At 39.3% G+C, this 22,589-nt stretch overlaps 1 protein-coding gene across 1 annotated transcript; it reads left to right on the top strand.

Moving 5' to 3' along the window:
* The first annotated feature begins 18,896 nt into the window (after window positions 1-18,896).
* On the top strand, window positions 18,897-21,176 carry LOC128133950 (nuclear pore complex protein NUP160-like). The gene is made up of 4 exons (XM_052771451.1): window positions 18,897-19,670; window positions 19,812-19,974; window positions 20,229-20,418; window positions 20,995-21,176. Exons 2-4 carry the CDS (start codon window positions 19,876-19,878, stop codon window positions 20,997-20,999), a joined length of 294 nt encoding a protein of 97 aa, XP_052627411.1. The 5' UTR covers window positions 18,897-19,670; window positions 19,812-19,875; the 3' UTR covers window positions 21,000-21,176.
* Window positions 21,177-22,589: the final 1,413 nt, after the last annotated feature.

Consider the following 22,589-nt stretch of genomic DNA (forward strand, 5'->3'; position numbering starts at 1 on the left):
GACACGTTTGATTCCATCTTGTCTTGTTCTTATTATTGCGTTCATACAGTTTTATATTTACATACTTGTTCAAGATCTAATCGATCTTCATAGATTAAAGGTTGATTTTTAATCTCATCAATTGGTATGAGAGCAGGAGGCTGTGTAATCTATACACATCTTTTCTGTGAAAAAGATTTCCATTAGGGTTTTTCCGCAATCATCGATATTTATTGAGTCGTCATCTCTTTAGTGACGTATCTTGATATTTATTGTTTTGCCCTAATCTGCTTTATTACAAGTCTGATCTTTGAACATGTTTTTACGATCATAATGGACGCGACGCAATCAAACCCTATTAATATTTCCAACAGCATCGGTTCGACGACAAAGATTCCAATCTTATACACCCATGACTATGAAGTATGGGAGCATCATTTTGAAGACTACGTGATTTGATCGGAGGATAATGGGTACCTCATATGGGAAGCCATCATCAATGGACCGTTTTCTCATTCTGCAACGTCCAGAATCATTAAGACATAAAAAGAGTACAATGATCTGCTAAAGGACGTGAAGGATATTGCACAAGATGAAAAGGACAAATTCCAGTGCAATATTAAGGCGTTAAGGTTGATTAGATTCGCCCTTCAGTCCGACACATTCAGATTGGTCAGCTCATGCACGACGGCAAAGGAAGTTTGGGATAGACTTCGTGAACTGTATTCTACAGACGAAGATCTTGAACATTCTATCCAAACTTTGCTTTTATCTGAGTTTGGAGAATTCAGGCAAGGGGCCGAAGAAACGGTGACCCAGACATTCGATCGCTTCAATCATCTTCTCAGCAAGATGATCAAACACGATATTGAAAGGAAGCTTATCGAACAGAAGGTTACTTTCTTGAACGGATTAAGGTCTTAATGGAGAGCAGTGGTTTCCAAGTCAAAGCCCATGAGCAGTTTAAATCATACTCTTTGGCGAAACTGGTGGGCATTCTCAAGTCCCAAGAGAAGATTGTGGTGCAAGAGAAGAACGTTCTTTCGAGTCTTGGTTCGTTGGCCCTCCAATCCAAAAGTAAAGCTGTGATGGAGGATGAAGAGCTCAACTTGGAGGAATATGACCTCACGTCTGAGGATTATGCCATGATGGTGTCCAATCCTAAGAGGTTCATAAAGAAGAGATTCCCCAGCAACAAAAACCGAAACTGGCAGGGGAGTTACAGCTCTGAAAAGGTGAACAATGAACTGAAGGCTGAGGAGCCCAAGAAGGAACCGAAGGCGGATGGCGATTCCGGAGTAAGCTGTTTCTACTGTGGTGGGAAAAACCACTATGCTAAGGACTGTGTCCTTAAGAAGATGGATGAAAAGGATGATGGAAATGATGAGGAAGCTGTGTTGCAGAAGAGACTGGATGAGTTGAGAAAGAAGAAGTCTACCGCTAACCCTTCTATTAATGCTCTTATTGTGCAGGGTTCGGTTAATGATGATGAGTTCGGTAGCACAGAAGTTTGGTCTACCGACTCAGAAGACGAAGAAGTGAGAAAGCCTACCCATGGAAAGGCTTATGTGGCTAAGGAGGAAAGCAGTGGAGGAAGATGCTTCATGGTGACTGACGTATCTCAAATGAGGGGATACAACACCGATGGAGGAAGCGATGGACCGAAGGTACAGGAGGATATGTGCTTTACGGCCAAACCACTCAGTCAGCAGTTCAATGAGCTCGATGAACTGATAAAGAAGGTACAATCTGTTTTTATTTCATCTAAAGTACCACCATCCTCATATGAGAAAGAACTAAAAAATGTTAATACAAGAATTTCTCATCTAGATAGTAGCTTAACTCAAACTCGAGTCACCAATTCTAACCTAACTGATCAATTAAGCAGGGTGGCGTCGAAGAGTGAGGAGCGGAGAATGTGGATCGAGTTAAAGGAGTCGGAATTAGTTAAAGTTAAAGACGAAAACATTTATTTGCAGAGAGACAATCTAAAATTGTTAAAACAGCGGAATGTTTTTTGTTTAATTGCTAAACGTTTATATTCTAATATTACTCAGCTTCACTTGGATTGTGAAATAGGCCAAAAGATCCACCGTATGATTTTGCCCTTCCTAGAGTTTAAGGAGGATGAAATCGATGCCGAAGCCTACAATTGTGAGAGTGTGATATCGTCTGATGATGTCAATCCGACCTACATGTATGGACTGGACAAAATTGAGTCCTTCATTAAATCCGAAGACCACAAGGACATGCTCAAAAATCTTTTGGATGAAAATGACAAACTTAAACTGAGAACCGAAACCATGCAAAAATTTGACTCTTTAAACGCCAACGTAAGCTCAGAAAACAAAATTGATGTTGAAAATGCATCCGAGCTTAACGAGGACGAAAACATGAGTGAAATTTCTGTAGAGGACACGGTTGACTGCTCAGAATTTGTTAAAAGCGAACCTGAAAACCACAAGAATCTTATTTCTGAAAATTCAGTGGAGTTCGCTCGATTGTCCCAACAAAAGTCCCCGATATTAGTTGAAAAAGCTGTTGTGTATCAAAAGGTCAGGACCACTCCGAATCAAGTATACAAGGTGACTGGAGTAACCGAACATCAAACAGCCGAACTCACAGCTATTGTAAACGAAGACAATGCTGATGGCTGTGATGAGTACTTCTGCGAAGCTCCGATAGATAATGCAAACGAAACCGTTGGCTTATCTGAAAGAACCTCCTGGATGAGCAAAGGAAGATACATACCTGAACCCTTGAACAAGCCGGATAATTTCAATGAGCCAAGCACCAGTGGTATGAAAGATATTCCTCAGGAGGATGATCGTTCGGCAAAAGAAGACACTCCCTCTACTCCCTCAGCTCAAAGTGGAACTTCTTCAGACATTCCCTCTACTCCCTCAGCTCAAAGTGGAACTTCTTCAGACATTCCCTCTACTCCCTCAGCTCAAAGTAAAACTCCTACAGTACAAAAGGAACCAACCAAGGAGACACCAAAAACGAAAGCGAATGTTCATCATCAACCTAAGCAGATGAGGAATAGGAAGAGAGATAGGAACCAAAGATACAGGAAGAACCTTTCTGAAAGGAAACAATTCTGGCATTCCCAGAATGCATGCTACTCACACCAAGACAAGAATCTGAAGTATGAAAACAATCCTGTAGGAAAGCCTGAATGTCACAACAACCGAAAGCCAAGGTTCGGTTCACAAGAAAATACCAACCGAAGGCAAAGGTTCGGTTCTGAAAAAGACTTCAACCGAAACCAAAGGTTCGGTTCCAAGAACAACTCCAACCGAACGCAAAGGTTCGGTTCTGAAGTCAAAAGAGAACAAGACTCTAAGGTCAGTCCCTCCAATGATCAAAAGCAAAAGGGTCACCTAGAGTCTCCAGCCAGGAAGTCCTCTCCATCCAAACCCTCTCATTCTAATTCTTCTCGTTCTTCTAATTCTTCTACTTCCACCGATTCATCTCCATCTTGCTCTAAAGCTAATTCCGCTTGTTCTCAAAAATCTCATTCATCAGCTGAACAAAAGGGAAAGCAGAAGGTCAATGAATCCAAACCAGAGTCCAAACCGAACACACCCAATCCTAACAAAATAAAAGTCTTTACTATTAAAAAGAAAGATGAAACAACTCTCATAAAACGAACATATCTAGTTGACATCTCTCTTACTATTCCTGTTCCCATGAAAAGCTCACATGGACCCAAGAAACTTTCGGTTCCTAAATCTGGTTAATTTTTGCAGGTTATAAGTGACGAGCAGTTTGACGAAGAATGGTACATCGATAGTGGCTGCTCGCGTCACATGACTGGGAGGAAAGAAGAACTCAGGGAATACAGATCTCTTGCAAATGGTGGCAACGTCAAGTTTGGAAATAACTCTTTCGGCACCATAAAGGGATATGGAATGATAACAAATGGAGACTTCACTATAAGGAAGGTGGCTTATGTGGAAGGACTCCAACACAACCTCATCAGTGTATCTCAGCTTGTTGGAGGTACAGGTCTCAAAGTCTCATTCGATGATGAAGGTTCTGAAATCATAGAGAAAAAGACAAAGAAAGTGATTCTCAAGTCAGAGCGAAAGGGTGAAATGTTTCCTCTAAACATGAAACCCATCAAAGGAAACCCATCCATATGCCTGTTATCAAAAGCTCAATCTGACGAAAGCTGGTTGTGGCACCGAAGACTCTCTCATCTCAATTTTAAAGATATCAACCGACTTGTCACTGGAGGTCATGTTAGGGGACTTCCATTGCTCAAATTCGACAGAGAACATTTGTGTGCTGCATGCGAAATGGGGAAGCAGAGTCGTCAAAGTCACCAATCTGTAATCAACACAAAAGTTGTTGAACCACTCGAACTGCTTCATATCGATTTGTGTGGTCCTTCATCTATCGAAAGCATCGGTGGTAGCAAGTATATTCTTGTTATCGTTGATGACTTTTCACGATTTACATGGGTGTTCTTTCTAAAGCTCAAATCTGAAGCGACTCAAAAGCTGAAAGTGTTTATCAAGCAAATTGAAGTACAGCTCAAGAAGGTTGTTCGCAACATCAGAAGCGACAATGGTCTTGAATTCAAGAACAGGGAGTTTGAAGAGTTTCTTGCAGAAAAGGGAATTAGTCACAATTTCTCAGCTCCCTACACACCACAATAGAAACGGAATAGTCGAAAGACGAAACCGATCTCTGTGTGAAGCTACCCGAACTATGCTAATTTTCGCTTCCTTACCTCTTTATTTTTGGGCTGACGCTATTTCTGCTGCTTGTTTTACACAGAACAGGTCCTATCTCAACAAGCGATTCACGCTTACACCATATGAGATACTAAACAACAGAAAGCCCAATGTGAAATTTTTCCATGTGTTTGGCTCAAGGTGTTTCATCTTTAACTCTAAAGAACACCGCAACAAGTTTGATGTCAAAGCCGATGAGGGAATTTTTCTGGGTTACTCGCTCACATCCAAGGCGTACAGGGTCCTAAACAAGCGTTCAAGAAGGATTGAAGAGACATACTATGTGACCTTTGATGATAGCTATGTCAAGAAGCTACAGGCCAAAGAAGACACCGCTGGGGAAATCTTTCCTCAAACTGGCCAAGTCACAGTCTCGATCGCCAATTTATACGAGAAACTTTTGGAGCTCTTTGACGAATCGGAGAAAGCTTCACTCTCCGAAGCAGGTGCAGCAGACAACAAATTTGATCATATGAAGCAGATTGTCGAAGATGCTGCAAGGAGAATGCATGAAGGAGGATCGACCACTGATGACTGTCCATCCAACAATGCTTCAGTCGAGGGGGAGCCAAGTTCTCATATCGAGGGGGAGCCAAGTTCTCATATCGAGGGGGAGCCAAGCTCTACAACTTCAACCGAAGGTCCGTCACCAACCGAAGGTGCCTCTCCAACCGAAGATGCCTCTCCAAACGAAGGTGCTTCAACGCCTGAAAGTCAAGCACCACAAGAAACCCCTGAACCTCATGTTTCTCAAGACTCATCAATTGAGGGGGAGCATGATGATATGACGATTGATTACGATAGCCAATCTGAGCCAGAAGAAATGATCAATGCTGAACTCGACCCAACCTTTGATCCGAATTACCCTCCTCTTACCAAATGGACCAGAGATCATCCTATCTCTCAAGTAGTTGGTGATGTATCTGAAAAGGTTCTGACCCGATCTCAACTGAAGGCAAAACAGACATCTTTATTTTCAAAGGTTGAGTTTTGTATGTTTAACTCATTCGTATCCAAAGTTGAACCGAAGACAGTTAACACTACCCTCGATCACTCTGATTGGGTTCAAGCAATGCAAGACGAACTGAACGAATTTGAAAGGAACAAAGTCTGGCGCCTCATTCCAACTCCTCCATATGCTTCGGTTGTTGGTCTCAAAGGGGTTTTTAGGAACAAAATGGACAAGGAAGGTAATGTTATAAGGAACAAGGCTCGTCTGGTGGTAAAGGGATACTGTCAGGAGGAAGGGATAGACTATGAAGAGACTTTCGCTCCAGTAGCTAGGCTAGAATCTGTCAGAATATTTCTAGCTTATGCTGCTCACAAAAACTTTGAGGTTTTCCAAATGGACGTCAAGTGTGCATTTCTCAATGGAGAACTCGAAGAAACTGTGTATGTGGAGCAACCTCCTGGGTTCGTGAACGAAAAGTATCCAAATCATTGCTATATTCTGGATAAAGTTGTGTACGGCCTCAAACAAGCTCCGAGAGCCTGGTATGAAACGCTTACAAAATTTTTAAAGATGTCTAAATTCAAACAAGGTTCGGTTGACCCAACCTTCTTTCGCAAAAAGGAAGGTAACCACCTTATGATAGTTCAAATTTATGTCGATGACATCATCTTTGGCTCCACGAATCCCAGCTTAACAGCTGAATTCAGAAAGCTGATGGAGACTAAGTTTGAAATGAGCTCAATGGGTCCTATTAACTTTTTCCTTGGTTTAAACATAAGACAGGGACCCGAAGGCATCTTTATTAATCAGGAAGCTTACACAAAGACTCTCCTAGCGAAGTTTGGCATGATGGGAGACTCAAAAGTCAAAGTCCCAATGGCATTCGACACCAAGCTTACCCCATCTCTAGACAAACCGGCTGTCGATATCACGCTCTATCGTCAAATGATAGGCTCACTGATGTATCTAACTGCTAGCAGGCCTGATATCATGTTTTTTGTGTGTTATTGTGCTCGATTTTAGGAAAACCCACGCGAACCTCACATGCTTGCAGTGAAGAACATCTTACGCTATCTCAAGCGAACCACCTCCTTAGGTCTATGGTATCCATCCAACTCCGGCTTCTTCGTTCAAGCCTATTCTGATGCTGACCTTGGAGGATGTGGACTCGACCGTAAAAGCACAACTGGTGGCTGTCAATTCCTTGACGGGAAGTTGGTCAGCTGGCAATCCAAGAAACAAACGTGTGTGTCGTTGTCTACTGCCGAAGCGGAATACATTGCCGCTGCATCCTGCACATCACAAGTGATTTGGATCCAAAGTCAACTTCGTGACTATGGACTCAATATGAAGAAGATCCCACTATATTGTGACTCTGAAAGTGCAATTAGGATCTGTCATAACCCAGTGCAACACTCTAAAACCAAGCATATAGCACTGAGGTATCACTTCATCAAAGATCACGTGGAAGATGGAAACGTCGAAGTTCACTTCGTAAGAACCACTGATCAACTGGCTGACGTCTTTACCAAAGCTCTTCCTGAAGCATCATTCAATAAAATATTACAAGGGCTAGGTATGATGGAGTCAGAGTCAGTACCTCACACTACCTCTCAACCTCAAACGTAAGAAGCGAAACCAACCGAACGTTCGGGTTCGGTTCAACCATCTGTCTCGCTCATTACTTCAAAGGTAGTTTTTCTGTGTTGTATATTTCTTGTACAATTTTGTTTTTCTTTGTGTTAAAAGTATTTTTCACTTGCATGTCTAAATTCTTTGGTTTCTCAAAATTTTTCAAAACCGAAACCTACCGAAGGTTCGGGTTCGGTTTTTCAAAATTTTCCTAAACCGAAACCAACCGAAGGTTCGGGTTCGGTTTTTCAAATTTTCTAGAACCGAAACCAACCGAACGCTCGGGTTCGGTTTTTCAACTTTTTCCCAACCGAAACCAACCGAACGTTCGAGTTCGGTTTTTCATATTCTTTCCAAAGTTTTTCCAAAGTTTTTTTTAAGTTCGTTTGTTTGTGGGGATATATTTGCTGAACTACTTAAGTGTCCCTAGAAGCATGCTGCTGTATGTGTCCCAAGCCTCATAAGATTTTGAATAATAGCCTTCAGACCTAGTATACACAAACCTTGTCTTCCCAATAAGGCTAACCCATTTATTCTCATCGTGAGCTACCTCACTCTTTTCTCACATGAGTTAAGAGATTCCTGCTTGGTCCTTATTTTCGCAGCAGAGGTACTATATCTTCTTACACCATCTCCATAACTCTTCTCCACTACATTCGTTTCATCAACGTAACCCTTGAGACTCTTAGAAATTACCACTGAGGTTTATGGTTACACAACATCTGTGTTTATGATCTTAGTTTCATGTCACTACGAGCTGAGTGAAACCCAACATTCAACACCTAATGAATTGACGATGAACAATTAAATTGCTCAAGTATTCACTAAAGGATTGATGAATATACCCTAATGAAATCTCAAATTTTCTTTTGTGTGATTCCTATGAAATTGTTATTCACCATAGCATTTCTTCCCATGGGATCCAGTTTTTAATTCTTTTTCTGAGATTTTATATTTTTCCAAGCCAATTTAAAATGAATTCTTACCTACTTGTTCAATAGGCTACACCAGTCTCACAAGTACTTTGTTCACTTTCCTTCTTATTTCAAGAATAGAATTGATGAATCAAAGCGAAAGCCACCCCTATTTAGCCTAATTAAAAGAAGCCTTTCAACATTTATTAATAAGTGTTTGATCGTAATTCAACGGGAATCCACACTAACACTTTAAGGTCTCTCTTGACCTTGAAGGAAGAGATTCGTGCCCGGGATCATCAGTTTCGTGTCATTATTGGCATCACAGAATATCCTTAAAAGAGTTGCTTTATTTCTTTTTCTTTTACACTCTTTGCACGAAAATCTTTGATTTTCCCAAATTCTGTGGCTCATTATTTACAGGTTGGATTATTACTTTCGTGGTTAATTATGGAGCTGTGGTCAAAAACAATCCACGTGGCAATTTAATTCAAAAAAATGGCATTTAAAAGGGATAAGACGAAAGGTTGCTGACTCGGCGGGAGTTAAAAGGATTGAAATTCAAACGACAGTAAAAAGTGGGCGCGTGTGAATGTGAAACGGCCGCGCTTTTACTGACACTTGTGGACGCGTGTGCGATATCCAAGCGTCATCACTCTGGCATTAAAGGCGCGTGTGGAAATGGAAACGATTCCTCTCTCTGAAACGGCGCTTGTTGGGCGGCGTGATCCTAGGAACCTGACACTCTCTCTCCTACGTGATCATCGCACGCCCCAACTGTCATCCATCTGTCACTCAAGAACCCATTTCGTATTTCCATAAGGGATTTGAAACGATTTTTCTCTCTCCTATCACCCACTATAAAAAGCCGTCTACAACACCTTTTACCTTTTTACTGCCTCCATAATTTCCAAACAGCAAACACTCCCAAACCTTTTCCTGTTCATCATCTTCCTCAAACCTGCAAAAATGGCTGAATCTTCTTCTGTTCATGCAACTTCACAGATTCTCCCCATCCAACCACAACAATGTCTAGTCATTGATCTTAACCCACTGGCGTACGATTCCTACATGTCGCTGGTCATAGAATGCTTGAAGTACTCCCAGCTTGCTCCTGCACTCTCAAGAATTGAAACTGTGCCAATGGTGGCCCTATCGCAGGTCTACGCGACTGCTTACTACGACAAGGCCGTCGACCGGGTATTTTTCGAGCTTGCAGAACACAAGACCTCCGTTTCACGCCAACGATTCTGCACTATGCTGGGGTTTGCCGTTGACCCTTCAAGAGTTCATCCGGAGACGATTCCGATCGACCATTTGTATAACATGTTTTACAACATGGGATACACAGAGGTTCTCACCTCTGTTGCTAAATTTAAGAAGTCTTGCCTGCCGCCTCAATGGAATGGCCTATTTACAGTCCTTTTCAAGGGCTTGTCGGAGAGGAGCTCAGGATCTGACGGTGCAAGTCGTTTTTTCATGTCAATAATGTACGGGGTCTACAACGGGATAAACCTGGACTATGGGTTTGTCCTATGGCAACAGCTCATTCAGAGCCTCTCTTCCTCATCCTGACACTCTGAGGTGTCATTGGCCCGGTTCTGGATCTTGATTCCAAGATGGGCCATGGACAAGTTTGATGTTCCAACTGCTGATGGTGCATCGATGTCTTCTGTTGGTACATTCCATACCAAGAAGATCATCGTCTCATATGCATCGAAATTTTCTTTCATTGGCTCCATCCCGGAGACAATGTATGGTGATGTGCCCTCCGACAGCAGACTGATCCGGACGATCAAGGAGTTTAGGCCAACTGGTCCCAGGGAACTGACACCGGATATGCTAAGGTCGATTCATGATGCCGACAAACCGGTGGGCAGGGGCAAAAAGGCAGAGAAAGGGAAGCAAGCGTCCAAAGCTCCAAAGGGACCTTCTCCCAAAAAGAGGAAACAACCGAAGGCTGCACCATCCACACAGCCGAAGAGGAGGAAGACTCAACAGAAGCGAAAGCTAGTTATTCCCTCTTCTTCTAGTGACTCTGAGGGTGAGAGTTCGGGCTCTGACGGCTCTCAAGGAGACGAATCTCCTCAACGAGGCAACACACCACCTCGTTCACCGACCCCAGAGATGGAACTTCATCAATCCCCAGTTCCTTCACCTCCACCAACAATTCCTATTTCCATTCCCACCATAAACCCCACTATTCCCCCAGCCTCTTTCCCTATACCTCCACCAATCTTTACCACTGCAACCGAAACACCACCAGTAACCGAAACCCCTCCAGTAACCGAACCACCACAAACCGAAACCCATACAACCCAAACTACCCATACTCAAACACCACCCAAATTTAACCCCACACCCACTTAACCTGAACCCACCAAACCTACAACACCCCCAACTTCACCACCCCCTCCATCTCCAGAAAACGCCTCCGATGGCGAAAACCCTTACCTTGGTGGGGAACACATGAACTTCGATTCGGTCTACTATAGTCCGTTTCAAGTTCAGAGTGACGAGGAGGATGATGCTCCAATGACAAAGAAGCAACTCAGAGAGCTTAACGAGAAGGTTGATCTACTTCTCGCCTCCTCCACCAACCAGCAGTCATCTCTTTCTGAAGCTGCCCTTCAGAAAATTGTTGACGCCTTCTCCAGGGCTCAACATGATTCGGTGGCCTCAGCAACTGCTGCAATCGATGCCTCCACCAGAGCCTGTGAGGCAGCGACCGAAAAAGTCGATAAACTATTCTCCGACGCTTCCGTCCTGCTGAAGTCCTTGCAGGAAAGCGTCGACGCCACGAAGACAACTTTGGAACCAATTGTTCAGCAATTGGCCAAGTTCGTCTCAACGGAGCTGTCTTCGTTCGCTACACTCCGACAAAATATCAGCGACGACAACCCGGCACTTCGTGCCTCCATCGAAGCCCGCCTGGCTAAGCTACAAGAGGATCTTGTAGCTGAGAACTCTTTGATGGACGTTTTGGCGAGCAAGACTACCGCCCTCAAGGTCAAGAGCACGCAACTTTCCAACTCCCAACAACAATTGGAAGCTCTTCGATCCGAAAGGGAGGTGATCAAAACGTGTGTTTCGGATGTCCACGCAGCATTATCAAACATCCTGGAAGCACACGATCCCATTTTAAACCATTCGGTGAGGCGTACCCTCGCTGAGAAACTCTCTCCGGCCATGGACCTTCTCAGCAAAATCGAAGGCCTACCGAGTTTCGTGTCCATTCCGAAACAAGGGGGAGATGAGAAGAAGGGATCGAAACCACCTCCTTCCTCCAAAGCTACTCACACAACCGAACCACCTCCGACTGGTCAAGCTTCGGGTTCGGGTGTGAAGAACAAAGGCAAAAACTTAGCTGAGGAAGAAGATGAAGAAGAAGACAAGGAGACCATTGCTGACATGTTAAAACGAAAGAACAGTCGCAATGCTGAAGACGATGCCAGTCGTGTGGCGCGAGAGGCTGAAGAAGCCGAACGCAAGCAAAAAGAAGCCCACGATCTCCTTGAGAGCCGAAAGACTCTCTTCCCTGCCTGGACCAGGGAGCGTATGATTAAAGAGGCCATCGAAACTCCAAGCATATTATGGCTCGAGCCGGTTATATCATTCGACTGCAACAACACTGTCGATTCGCAGTTTGATATGCCGCTGACTCGAAAGGCGTTCATCTTCCACGCCTTCTCTAACATTTTTGAAGTCCCACATCCGAACGATGAGCTTGACAGGGAGCTCATTGACTTTTATCTGGCGGCTGCTCGTCCTTAATACCTCACTTGGAGCGCCCAGAAAATTGTAAACGTTTGGGTGCTGAAACCCTACACTGAAGGTCGTTTTATAAACGTTCGCTTCAAGCTCATTCGGGGATCTGCAAGAACTGCTCATATTATCTCCCTGGCAGATCTACCGAATCTAATCCTCATGATTGGATTGTCCTGTATAATATCCTTTTGACCAATGAAGCCGAATATGGTCCCATTATAGACCATGTCAAAAGGATGTTAGCCTGCTACATCATGGAGGTTGCCCTAATGGATCAGGAGGTCGCCACAGTCTTCAAGAAGAAACCGAAGATTACTCCAGTGGGTTCGGCCAGTGATCTCAACCAAATTCAAATGGGCAGGATCGACCCGAGACGCAACTCGGTTATGTTCACTAGAGCTGAAGGACAGAAATGTCTCTTCGCTTTAGCTGACAAACACCTTTACACCACAGCTTGTATGGAGCATGTGCTATCGATTGTCAAACGGTGTAAAGAGAACTCGGCTGATGACATCAAGTACTTCAACGACATGATCAATTGGTACATCCGGTTTAGACAGACCATTCTCTCCATCACCAAGTGTCTGTTTAGCACCGTGAAGAAGAAGGTACCTGCTTCAGCTGCCGGCCCAAGTAACAAGTGAAGGTCTCGCTCCAAATTCACGCAAAGGGGGAGATTGTTGGGCTGAAGATTGCGTCTTTTGAGCTCGATAGTATTAGTTGTTTTTGTATTCCGGTTTGGGCCTGTCCAAACTGAGAGCCTTTTATGCTTTGTATATAAGTTAATGCTTGCATGCATATTAGGTTAACAATTTTTAGAGATTGACGATATAGCGATTCATCTAGAGCACAACAGGTTTCTTTAATCGTTCTTGTAACCTATCAATCCTCTACAGTTGATGTTCTTAATCGAGCTCTTCTGAGGATTTTGTTTAATCATTCGACACGTTTGATTCCATCTTGTCTTGTTCTTATTATTGCGTTCATACAGTTTTATATTTACATACTTGTTCAAGATCTAATCGATCTTCATAGATTAAAGGTTGATTTTTAATCTCATCATGGGACATACAGGTCAACAGGTGACAAATGTCATATCTTTTTCGACACCTACAAAACGTTGTGTTTTTGCGGTTCCAATTATGTATGGTTATATAAAACTCACAGTGGTATCAACTGAGGCGTTTAGATTATGTGATTTCATAACTTCAAGTAGTTTTACTAAACAATAAAACTACACCACACAACTTTTCTAGTAACATGATCATACAGTTTGATAGGGGCCTATAATGCTAACTCTATGATTCCTTGGTTTATACTTTAGGGTTGTATATTAATAGGATCCAATAGGCAATAAAATGTGTGCTTTCCGTTTCATTTCTTGTTATTATATATATATATATATATATATATATATATATATATATATATATATATATATAGTTCGTTTACACTAAGTAATCATACGGGGAAACAAGTAAGGGTCATGTCATGACATACAAGTACAACATACTATTTTCTAGTACAAAAACATACTTTTCGGATGGGACGTTTAACTAAGTACATACATATACAATGCATTTCATACAAACACAACAGTTTTACATGACTTTCCAAGTACAATGTAGATGTCACTCAAAAAGGACCAACACTGTTAACTCTGTAATTACGTAGTTTATACGCCAGGGTTACATACAATGTAGATCCGACAAACAGTGGAATGTGTGGATTCCGCCTCATTATATGTTCCTTGTTTGGTTGTGGGCTTAGGGAAGAACCAGACAATTGACTGTATGTTCGATCTATATTGTATATAACATGTATCTACTAGGTGATTGTAGAAGGAATTTAAAGGTCACATTTTTCTTACATTAGATTACACTAGAAAATATTGGATTTTCTGGATGAACATACTAAAGTTTTTCAAGGAACAAAGAACATACTTTCAAAAACAAAATACTTATGAACTCACCAACTTAAATGTTCATACACTTTCAAAATTAGTTGTATTTTCAAGAAACTAGTAGACAGGTACATGCACAGGGATTCAGAAAATGGAGCATAGTAGCTTCATGTCTATGTTTAGTTATTTACTTTTGGAGTCAATCAAATGTGATTTGAATACAATGTAAACACTTTAATATTAATACAATGGATATTGTTGCTTGTTTTACTATTCTACATTTGTTGTGATACTGAGCATGAGGTCATCCGCTCCCGGACGTTTCCGTCGTTATGGTTTGGGGGTGTGATAGTATTAAGTACTTAATGGGTTAGGTTGAGGACCAACTATGTATGTTAGGTGTACCATTTGGTAAGATGCGCATATGCGGTCAAATCCCAATCCTGGTCAACCATCGAGTATGCCCTGCATACAGAAGAGTACGCCCCGCGTACAAGGCCTGAGTTGACTCGGCTGATTACGTTGACTTTTTCCGAATTTGATAAATGGTATTTTGGAAAATTGATATTAATTTAGATTAGAAAATATTTTTATTATTAGGATTTGTATAGAGTTGGTTGTCGAAGTAGAGATTCTTTCAGATTGTTTTCAGACTGATATGTGGGTTTTCCTCACTGTACTTATGCGTTGAAGGCACCAAGGCTGGCCCATTGGATTAGATATCCTGATTTGTGTTATGCTGTTATGCGGAGTTATCTGGTACTGGTTATATGATTAGATTAGTAGATCTGTAGGACTACCTGTGTTTGTTGTTATTGATTGATAATGATATGTATCGATATGTTATGGTTTATTGGGTTGAGGTGAACCAACAGATACTAAAGGGCAAGAAACCCATGGCGTTACTGATAGACTGAAGGCCTATGAGGCGGTCCAATCATGCTGAAGGCCCAGAGAGCGATCCAGATAGGCTGAAGGCCTGGTGAGGCGATCCAATCATGTTGAAGGTTCTATATGCATTATGTTGTTTGTTATGTTTATGTGGTGGTACTTTGGGGAACTCACTAAGAGTTGGCTTATAGTTTTAGTTTTCTTTCAGTACTTCAAAGCACCGTGGCAAGGTGAAGGCGTGACCATACACATCCTTGGGTTTTAAGTTGTTGAATTCTGGGAAACTCTGATTTTAAATAATATTTTTGGGAACTATGGTTTTGTAAACTTTTAATGAGTAAATGGGGTGTTTTTGAAAAGTTTAAATTTATTGTGATTTTTCGAATGTTACACCTGTCCAAGGATCTTCGAATGGTGAACCACTCCTCCTATATCTTTCAGTATCTTTGGATGTTGTAAATGTTGTTCTGGCCAAGGATCTTCATGGCGAACAACAACCTATTTACTATGTAAGTAATAGTATATTGGATCTTGAAACCATGTACTCTCTCCTTGAAAAGCTAATACTTAAACTAGTTACAACTTCTACCAAATTAAGATATTATTTTGAAACTCATGCTATACATATCAAAACACACTATCTTATTAAGAATGTCATGAGAAAACTAAAAATGTCATGAAGCATGACTAAGTGGTCAGTGAAGCTTATGACATATGACATTAAATATGAGCCAAGATCCTCAATAAAGTCACAAGAATTAGCATATTTTATGGTTGATGTTAGTGATGATCTATAACCTAAGGTAGAGTTCGAAATTCAATGACTTCAAGAAGAAGAAAACATGGGGGAGTTGATACTCTTTACTGATGGATCATCCAACTTTAGTGGAGCAGGCCTTAGGATCATACTAAAATCGCCACAGGGGGACATCCTACCCCAGTCAATTATTTATGAATTCAATACAACTAACAATGAATGGTATAATCCCAAAAGAAGAAAAAAGAAATAAAGCATTCAAGATGAGGATCTCACACTTTGTGATGATCTGATGTGTGATATATATATATATATATATATATATATATATATATATATATATATATATATATATATACATATATATATATATATATTAATTGCTCAAGTTTTAAATTTATAAAACTAAATTTATTGCAACTGGACTAACACACATACTAGGCAGTTGACATAATCGTGTAATAGTATAGATGTGGTAAGAACAGGTGTCGAACACAAAGGGAACAACGGTGAATTAATTTGGAGTTTTTGATTATAGGTTACACAAAACACATAAGTAATAATAAGAGTTTTATTAAATATTTTAAATACCATCAAATATTGATAAACTGACTGGAAGACAAATTTCTTTAGGTACTTTGGTCTAGATATGTTACATCTCAAATTGATGGCTAACTACTGATACAATGGATATTTATTCATTCTTCACCGATTCCTAATATTACTAGTGTCATGGTCACGACTACTAATCCTTTGATTTCAACACAATTATTAATTCATTGATCAGGTGAACAAACAATCATGCAAATCAGTATTTGGTTCGTATTAAGCAATATTTGATCTTATTTAACCCTTATGGTCATAGGATTTAAATCATGCAGTGAATCACTACAAGAAAATAGACCTTTAATGACGCGCAAACAATGACACTCGCTAATAGACGATGCGCATTTGTAAGTGCCCTAAAAGATAATGTCAGTTTTGCAAAATCTGAAGGATAGAGGGCACGCATTTGTGCGCGCCCTAAAATTAGTGTCAGAAAAGAAAAAAAAGAAATGCGGAGGGCGCCTTTCATAAAATGTGCGTCATGTAAATGTGTCACTTTATAATTTTTAAGTGAAACACGCGTTTTAGGCGGGAAATGAAATCGACGAAAATTACCCCCGCCTATTGAATCCCAAAAAGTTAATCCCCCGCCTCTTCTACTTAGCAAGAAAAAGCCCTAGATCCCTCATCTTCATCTTCAGTATCATCAAACATCTCTCTCTCTTGGAATCAAATTCTTGAAAGATCGAAACCTTAATTGTAGCCCTAACTACGACATGTCTTACCAACCGTTATCTTCAAATCGCATCATAAACGACCACCACCACGACAACATTCGGCTGTTGTCGGAGCTATTGGTGGAATAGCGGTGGGATTAGCGTAACGGGGAAGCATATTTTGAAGAGACACGTACCAATCTGAGCTCGATCTGTATTCAATTTCATCTTACTACAAGTTTTGGTCTTTTCAGATTTCCAAGTGTGGTGGCTGTGAATACTCCATCATCAAATAGTTTGCATAAACACGACGTAATAGAAGAAGGGAGGAAGTGCTAGAATTTCCTAAAAATGAAACAGATTTGGGTGTTGTGGAGGAGCCACCGGTGGTGGCAAGTGAAGTTGAAACATCTAAGGACAATAGTGAACTGAAAGTTGAGCCAGTGATGAAGGAGGCCGACGGTTGGACTTTAAATGTTAAAATTAAAGTGGAAAAGGATCCAACTCTCAGTGCAACATTGGGATTGAAGACGAACATAAGCTCTTATTTGAATGCTGAGATCGTTCCCGGTGTATATTCTGATGAAAAACCACCATTTGTGGTGGAACTTGATGGATCTCTTCCTTTCTACATGCTCGATGCATATGAGGAGTTTTTTTTGGCTCTAATGCTGGCAATATCATTCTATTTGGGAAGGTATTTTAGCTAATTCAGTTACATCTCAGTTGACCCTGTACATTACCATTGGTTAAAAAATGTCTTTTTTCGCTGAGTCTTGTCAATTGTGATCTTTGTACTTACGACATTGGAGTTTGATCTCTCTTGGGAACTTGCTAGGTTCTCTACTTATTCTATTCGTTCATCTGGAAAGAGGTATTACTCTATATTCATTCATCAGATACAGTAGTACTGCTTAAAGGAAGAAAATATTTATCGCAAGTAAGAACATATTTATCGCAAGGGTATTATTGTCATTTGTTCGTTGTCTTTTTTAGGGAGGAACCCTAAAACTGATAAGGAAGAAAATATTTATCTGAGGGTATTCTTGTCATTTGTGCTTAACAGACCAAATCCACAGGTCATTGTGTCTTGGAACGGACTTGTAGTTTCATCATTTGCTAGAGCATCCAAGATCCTCAACAACGAACATGATTTAACAAAATTCAATTTTCCTGTTGCTGGAACTGATGTAAGATTGAATCTTGAAATAAAGATGAAAAAGTTTACTATTTTTCATGTTTTAAATTAATTATTTTTGTAAATTTAGCCACAGGAGTACATGGAGGTTGCAAAGAGATCTTTGGTGTTCATAAAGGAAAATCTTTACGACTCCCAATCTAGAAGGCTGCAACACAGTTTCAGGAAAGGACCTTCAAAAGCTCCAGGAATCTTGGATGATTATGCATCTTGATTTCAGGGTTGTTAGATGTGTATAAGTATGGTCGTTAGATTTCATGGTTATCCTGGGCAATTGAACTTCAAGAAACACAAGTATTCCATCTCCCGAACTCTGTTATTATATATTTCTATTTAGTGAACCAAATTTTAGCTTCTTTTTTTTATTTGGTTTATAGGATGAGGTGTTCCTTGACAAACTGGAGGTGGTTATTTTATACGAAAAATTCATACTGTTTATTTTTAAATATCCATGATTCTATAAAATTTTCACTTGAAGAGTAGATATCTCAGTCTTCTATCATGTATGTCATTCTTAGCAACAATCAATAGAAAAATATGTGAGCAACAAAGCCAGACTAAAGGGGCATTCAGACTAGGCCTAGGGAGAACAGGTTAGGGGTAGACCAAATATGTCAATAGCAATGAGAGTACCTTTGAATCCTTCCTCCCTCTTTTACTTTGTTTTCTTGTTTTAAATGTGTAAACCAAACTGTTTTAGAAAGAAAAAGAACACATTTGCATTTAAGTAGAGCACTTAAAGGTTTGATTTAAACAAGTAAAAACAAAGGGTAAATGCCACCCTTGGGTTCTCTGGTATGAATTCTTACCAATTATCACTAGAACAAGCATGTGGTGACTATTAATTTCATATGTGAATATTAATTTCATATTTCCATTGCATGATTATATCTAATTAAAAATTTTAATTGTATGCTAATTAATACTGCAGTCTTCTTGTGTGGAATATTTGATAATGATGAATGACAATTTATCATCACTTTTCCCACTAGCTCAATTGGATATTGGTGGTATACATCTTGATTCTCATTACTTATGTGCCATTATATCCACCGTTGTTATCCTTCCAACAGTTTGGCTGAGAAACCTCAGTTACTCTCCTATATTACAGGTTCTAATTTCTATATCCTTCAGTAATTTTCCTTTTTTACCCCTGACTGAGATAAAGGGACTAATTCCAGAGGTTTTTTTGAGCAACTTTTGGAGTTGTAACATTGGCAACTGTGATTCTATTTTGGTGTTCTTCACACTACTTGTAGCTTTAATAGTTCCATATTTTGGTAACGGACTGTTTTTATTAAAACTAAATTACATTTTTCGTCCTTGATTAAAGTTGTTTCTTTTTTTTATGTAGTTTTATGTCTTACTTGAGGTTTCTTGTAACATTTTCGGTCCCTGTACCAAGTAAATGACTACTTTTGGTCCCAAAAATTTAGTCATTTTAGTTGGAACATAAACTAAAAACCTCAAAATAAGGACCAAAACTACAAAAGAAAACATGTTGGGACTAGAATTGAAAAAAAAATCAGCTATACATAAGAACCAAAATGTAATTTATATACTTCTTTTTATACAAACAACACTTAATATTAATTGTGAATTGGTAATCTTGAACTCATTTACAGGAGTTGTAATGGCCTTGACCGGATTTGTACTCATGATGCTTGTAGTAAGTTTCACATTTTTATTCTTCATTTTATGAATAGTTTCACATTTACGAGCAGGATCTTATCAGAAGCCCTTGTTTCATTACTCAAAGTTTTGACAATCTCTGTTAGTGCCATTTATTTTGTGATTCTTGTTTCAACAGGTGTGTAATGGCACAAACAATCAAACTAATTTGGTCAGTTTCAGAAGGTCACTAATTAACATGCATGCATCCAATTTGTTTTGTTAGGACAAGTAATAAATATATTGTTCTTGCAGTGGGAATTCTATTGTTGCTGAGCTACATGGTGAAGTTGGGTGGCCAGGTAAGCACTTGATGTTTTATTCTAGAAAAAGAAATGTTTATGCATATATACATACATACATACATACATACATACATACATAAATACATACAATAAAAATGTCAAAACAAAGCTAGAGGCTTATTCTTTAAATTTACATATGCAGATAAATCTGTTACTTCATCATCAAAGTTTTTTCAAACATCAAAACCGTGTTGATTCAAAACACCTTCCAAATCCCACCTCTTTCATTTGTATATTTGTTTTTTTTGAAGCATCTTCTAGCTATGGTGAACCAAAATACACTCAAGGAGAAAACATCTAGTGGTATGCAGGGTGTAAACAACGAATGGTGCACACTTCTTCACCTTCTTGGTTGTTGTCTTCTTTCACAAGCACATCTTCAATCATCATGGGGTTCTACTGAAAAGAAAGTTAATGAAGCCATTTCTTGCTTTTTTTTAGGTATGTGTTATGTGACATATCATCCACTAATGTATCATTTATCATTCAACATCTTTTACTTTGATGGGTATAGATACAGAAGGGTAAAATGGTCATTTACTTGCATTCAAACAGTTTATTCATTTAGTAAAAAAAGGGAACTATATATAGGTGTGTTTCTTATTGACCTAACAAATACAAAGGGGTAGAATGGTCATTTACTTGCATTCAGATAGTTCACTAGGGGGTGATGCTTTTTGACATAGTACATACAAAGGGGTAAGATAGTCATTTGATTTACGCACATTTAGACAGTTCATTTAGCCTAAGAAAGGGACATAGGGGTGTTTCTTATTGAATTCATATGTACAGAAGGGTAATAGGGTCATTTACTCACATTCACATAGTTCATCCAGTCAACAAAATAGACAAATACGTAGTTGTGTTTTCTTTTTGACTTAATGCACTTATTAATATGGCTATTATTATTATTATTATTATTATTATTATTATTATTATTATTATTATTATTATTATTATTATTATTATTATTATTTATTGCTATATGTTAATGTTATTTTTTTTATTAATATATAGGTTAATTCGTTCGGAATCTAACACAGCTGGAAGAAGGTTGTGGATACTTTCATTTGGACTTGGTTATACAAATAGGTTATATAGTTAGGGAAAACCTCTTAATAGCAATGTACAATTAGGTCCCCTTAATACCAATGTATTACAATGTATTGTATTTTTGTATGACATTAAATTTTATGTAATGGATTATATTTTTTATATATGATATATTATTTTCTATTATTGGACATTAAATGCAAGTTTAATTTGAAAATTAGTAAATCCATAAATAATTTTTTTTTACAATTTAAAATTATGATACGCAAAAATGTGTGTCATCTTTATTTATGACATGGCCTTTCTTGACATGGGCTTTCTTGATACGCATTGCGTGTCATAAACACGCGCGTCGTAAGGTTACGACACGCGAATGCGTGTCGTCTTCCTTTATGACAGGGCCTTCCTTGATACGCATTGCGCGTCGTAAACGCGCGTCATAATTGCGCGTCATAAATGCGCGTCGTAAATGCGCGTCGTCTCTCTTTATGACAGGGCCTTCCTTGACACACATTTGCGCGTCGTCTGAGCGTTTTACGACGCGCAATGAGCATCGTAAAAGGCCTTTTTTCTAGTAGTGAATGGTCATTCTACTCATGCACACACATTAAAGTTCATTACTTTATTCCCTAACCCTAGGATTTAGTCAAAACTTTAGCCATAATCACCAATGGTCACCAGACAACTATGATTCAAATTAACACAACTAGATGGTCATCTAAACTCTATTGATTCAGCAATAGGAAACAAAACAACAATCTTTAACGCATATGGAACTTCAATCAAACTTTACAAAACAAATCAAATAAGAATAATCAATCCAAATAGAAATTAAACCATAAATTCAAAGATTCTTCAATCATAAACACAAAGTAAAAGGTTTTAACACCTAAACCAAAAAGTAAACACATAATGGTATCACATTGGAATGCTAAACATGGTAATGATAACAAACCACATGATTACTAACATGAATCCACTCTCCAATCCCTTAGATCTTCGCTCCTATCAGCTTAACGGCCTTTCAGCCTCCTTTTAGACCATCAAAACGGCAGAATAGAGGTTACTTGTCTACTAAGGATCAATGGAATTCGATTTCTTCCTTCTGGTTGGCCGAAAATCACTTTTTATAAGAGTTAGAACTGACTGGGCATAAGTCGGTGTACGCGGGGCGTTATAAGGAATTCATCGCGATTTGATTATGGAGCCTAAGCCCAATATATTAGGCGTACCAACATCTATGTTGGGCGAAGTCCACAGCTCCACTTTACGTTGGGTGTAACCCCACTACATTGGGCGTAGTGGGCTTCCTTCAGCCACCTTTTCCTCTTTTTGCATTCTAAGCCGAATTTACACTCCATTTGTTTCTTTTCCACTCTAGAAACAATATACCTATGAGATATAAATTTAAACATTATAAGTACCTTTTAGTTCTAAATAACAATAAATATGGCTAAAATATTAAGATATGATATATATATATATATATATATATATATATATATATATATATATATATATATATATATATATATATATATAAATACACATATCAAAAT

Source organism: Lactuca sativa, chromosome 4 (genome assembly GCF_002870075.4).
Source record: "Lactuca sativa cultivar Salinas chromosome 4, Lsat_Salinas_v11, whole genome shotgun sequence".
In the NCBI taxonomy this organism is placed as follows: Eukaryota; Viridiplantae; Streptophyta; class Magnoliopsida; order Asterales; family Asteraceae; genus Lactuca; species Lactuca sativa.

What these genes read in the sequence shown, in the direction of transcription:
- LOC128133950 (XM_052771451.1), top strand. Translation starts at nt 19,876, where the DNA reads ATGCATCCAATTTGTTTTGTTAGGACAAGTAATAAATATATTGTTCTT. An exon ending in TGGTGAAGTTGGGTGGCCAG is followed by an intron (nt 19,975 to 20,228) that starts GTAAGCACTTGA and finishes TTTTTTTTGAAG; the next exon opens with CATCTTCTAGCTATGGTGAA.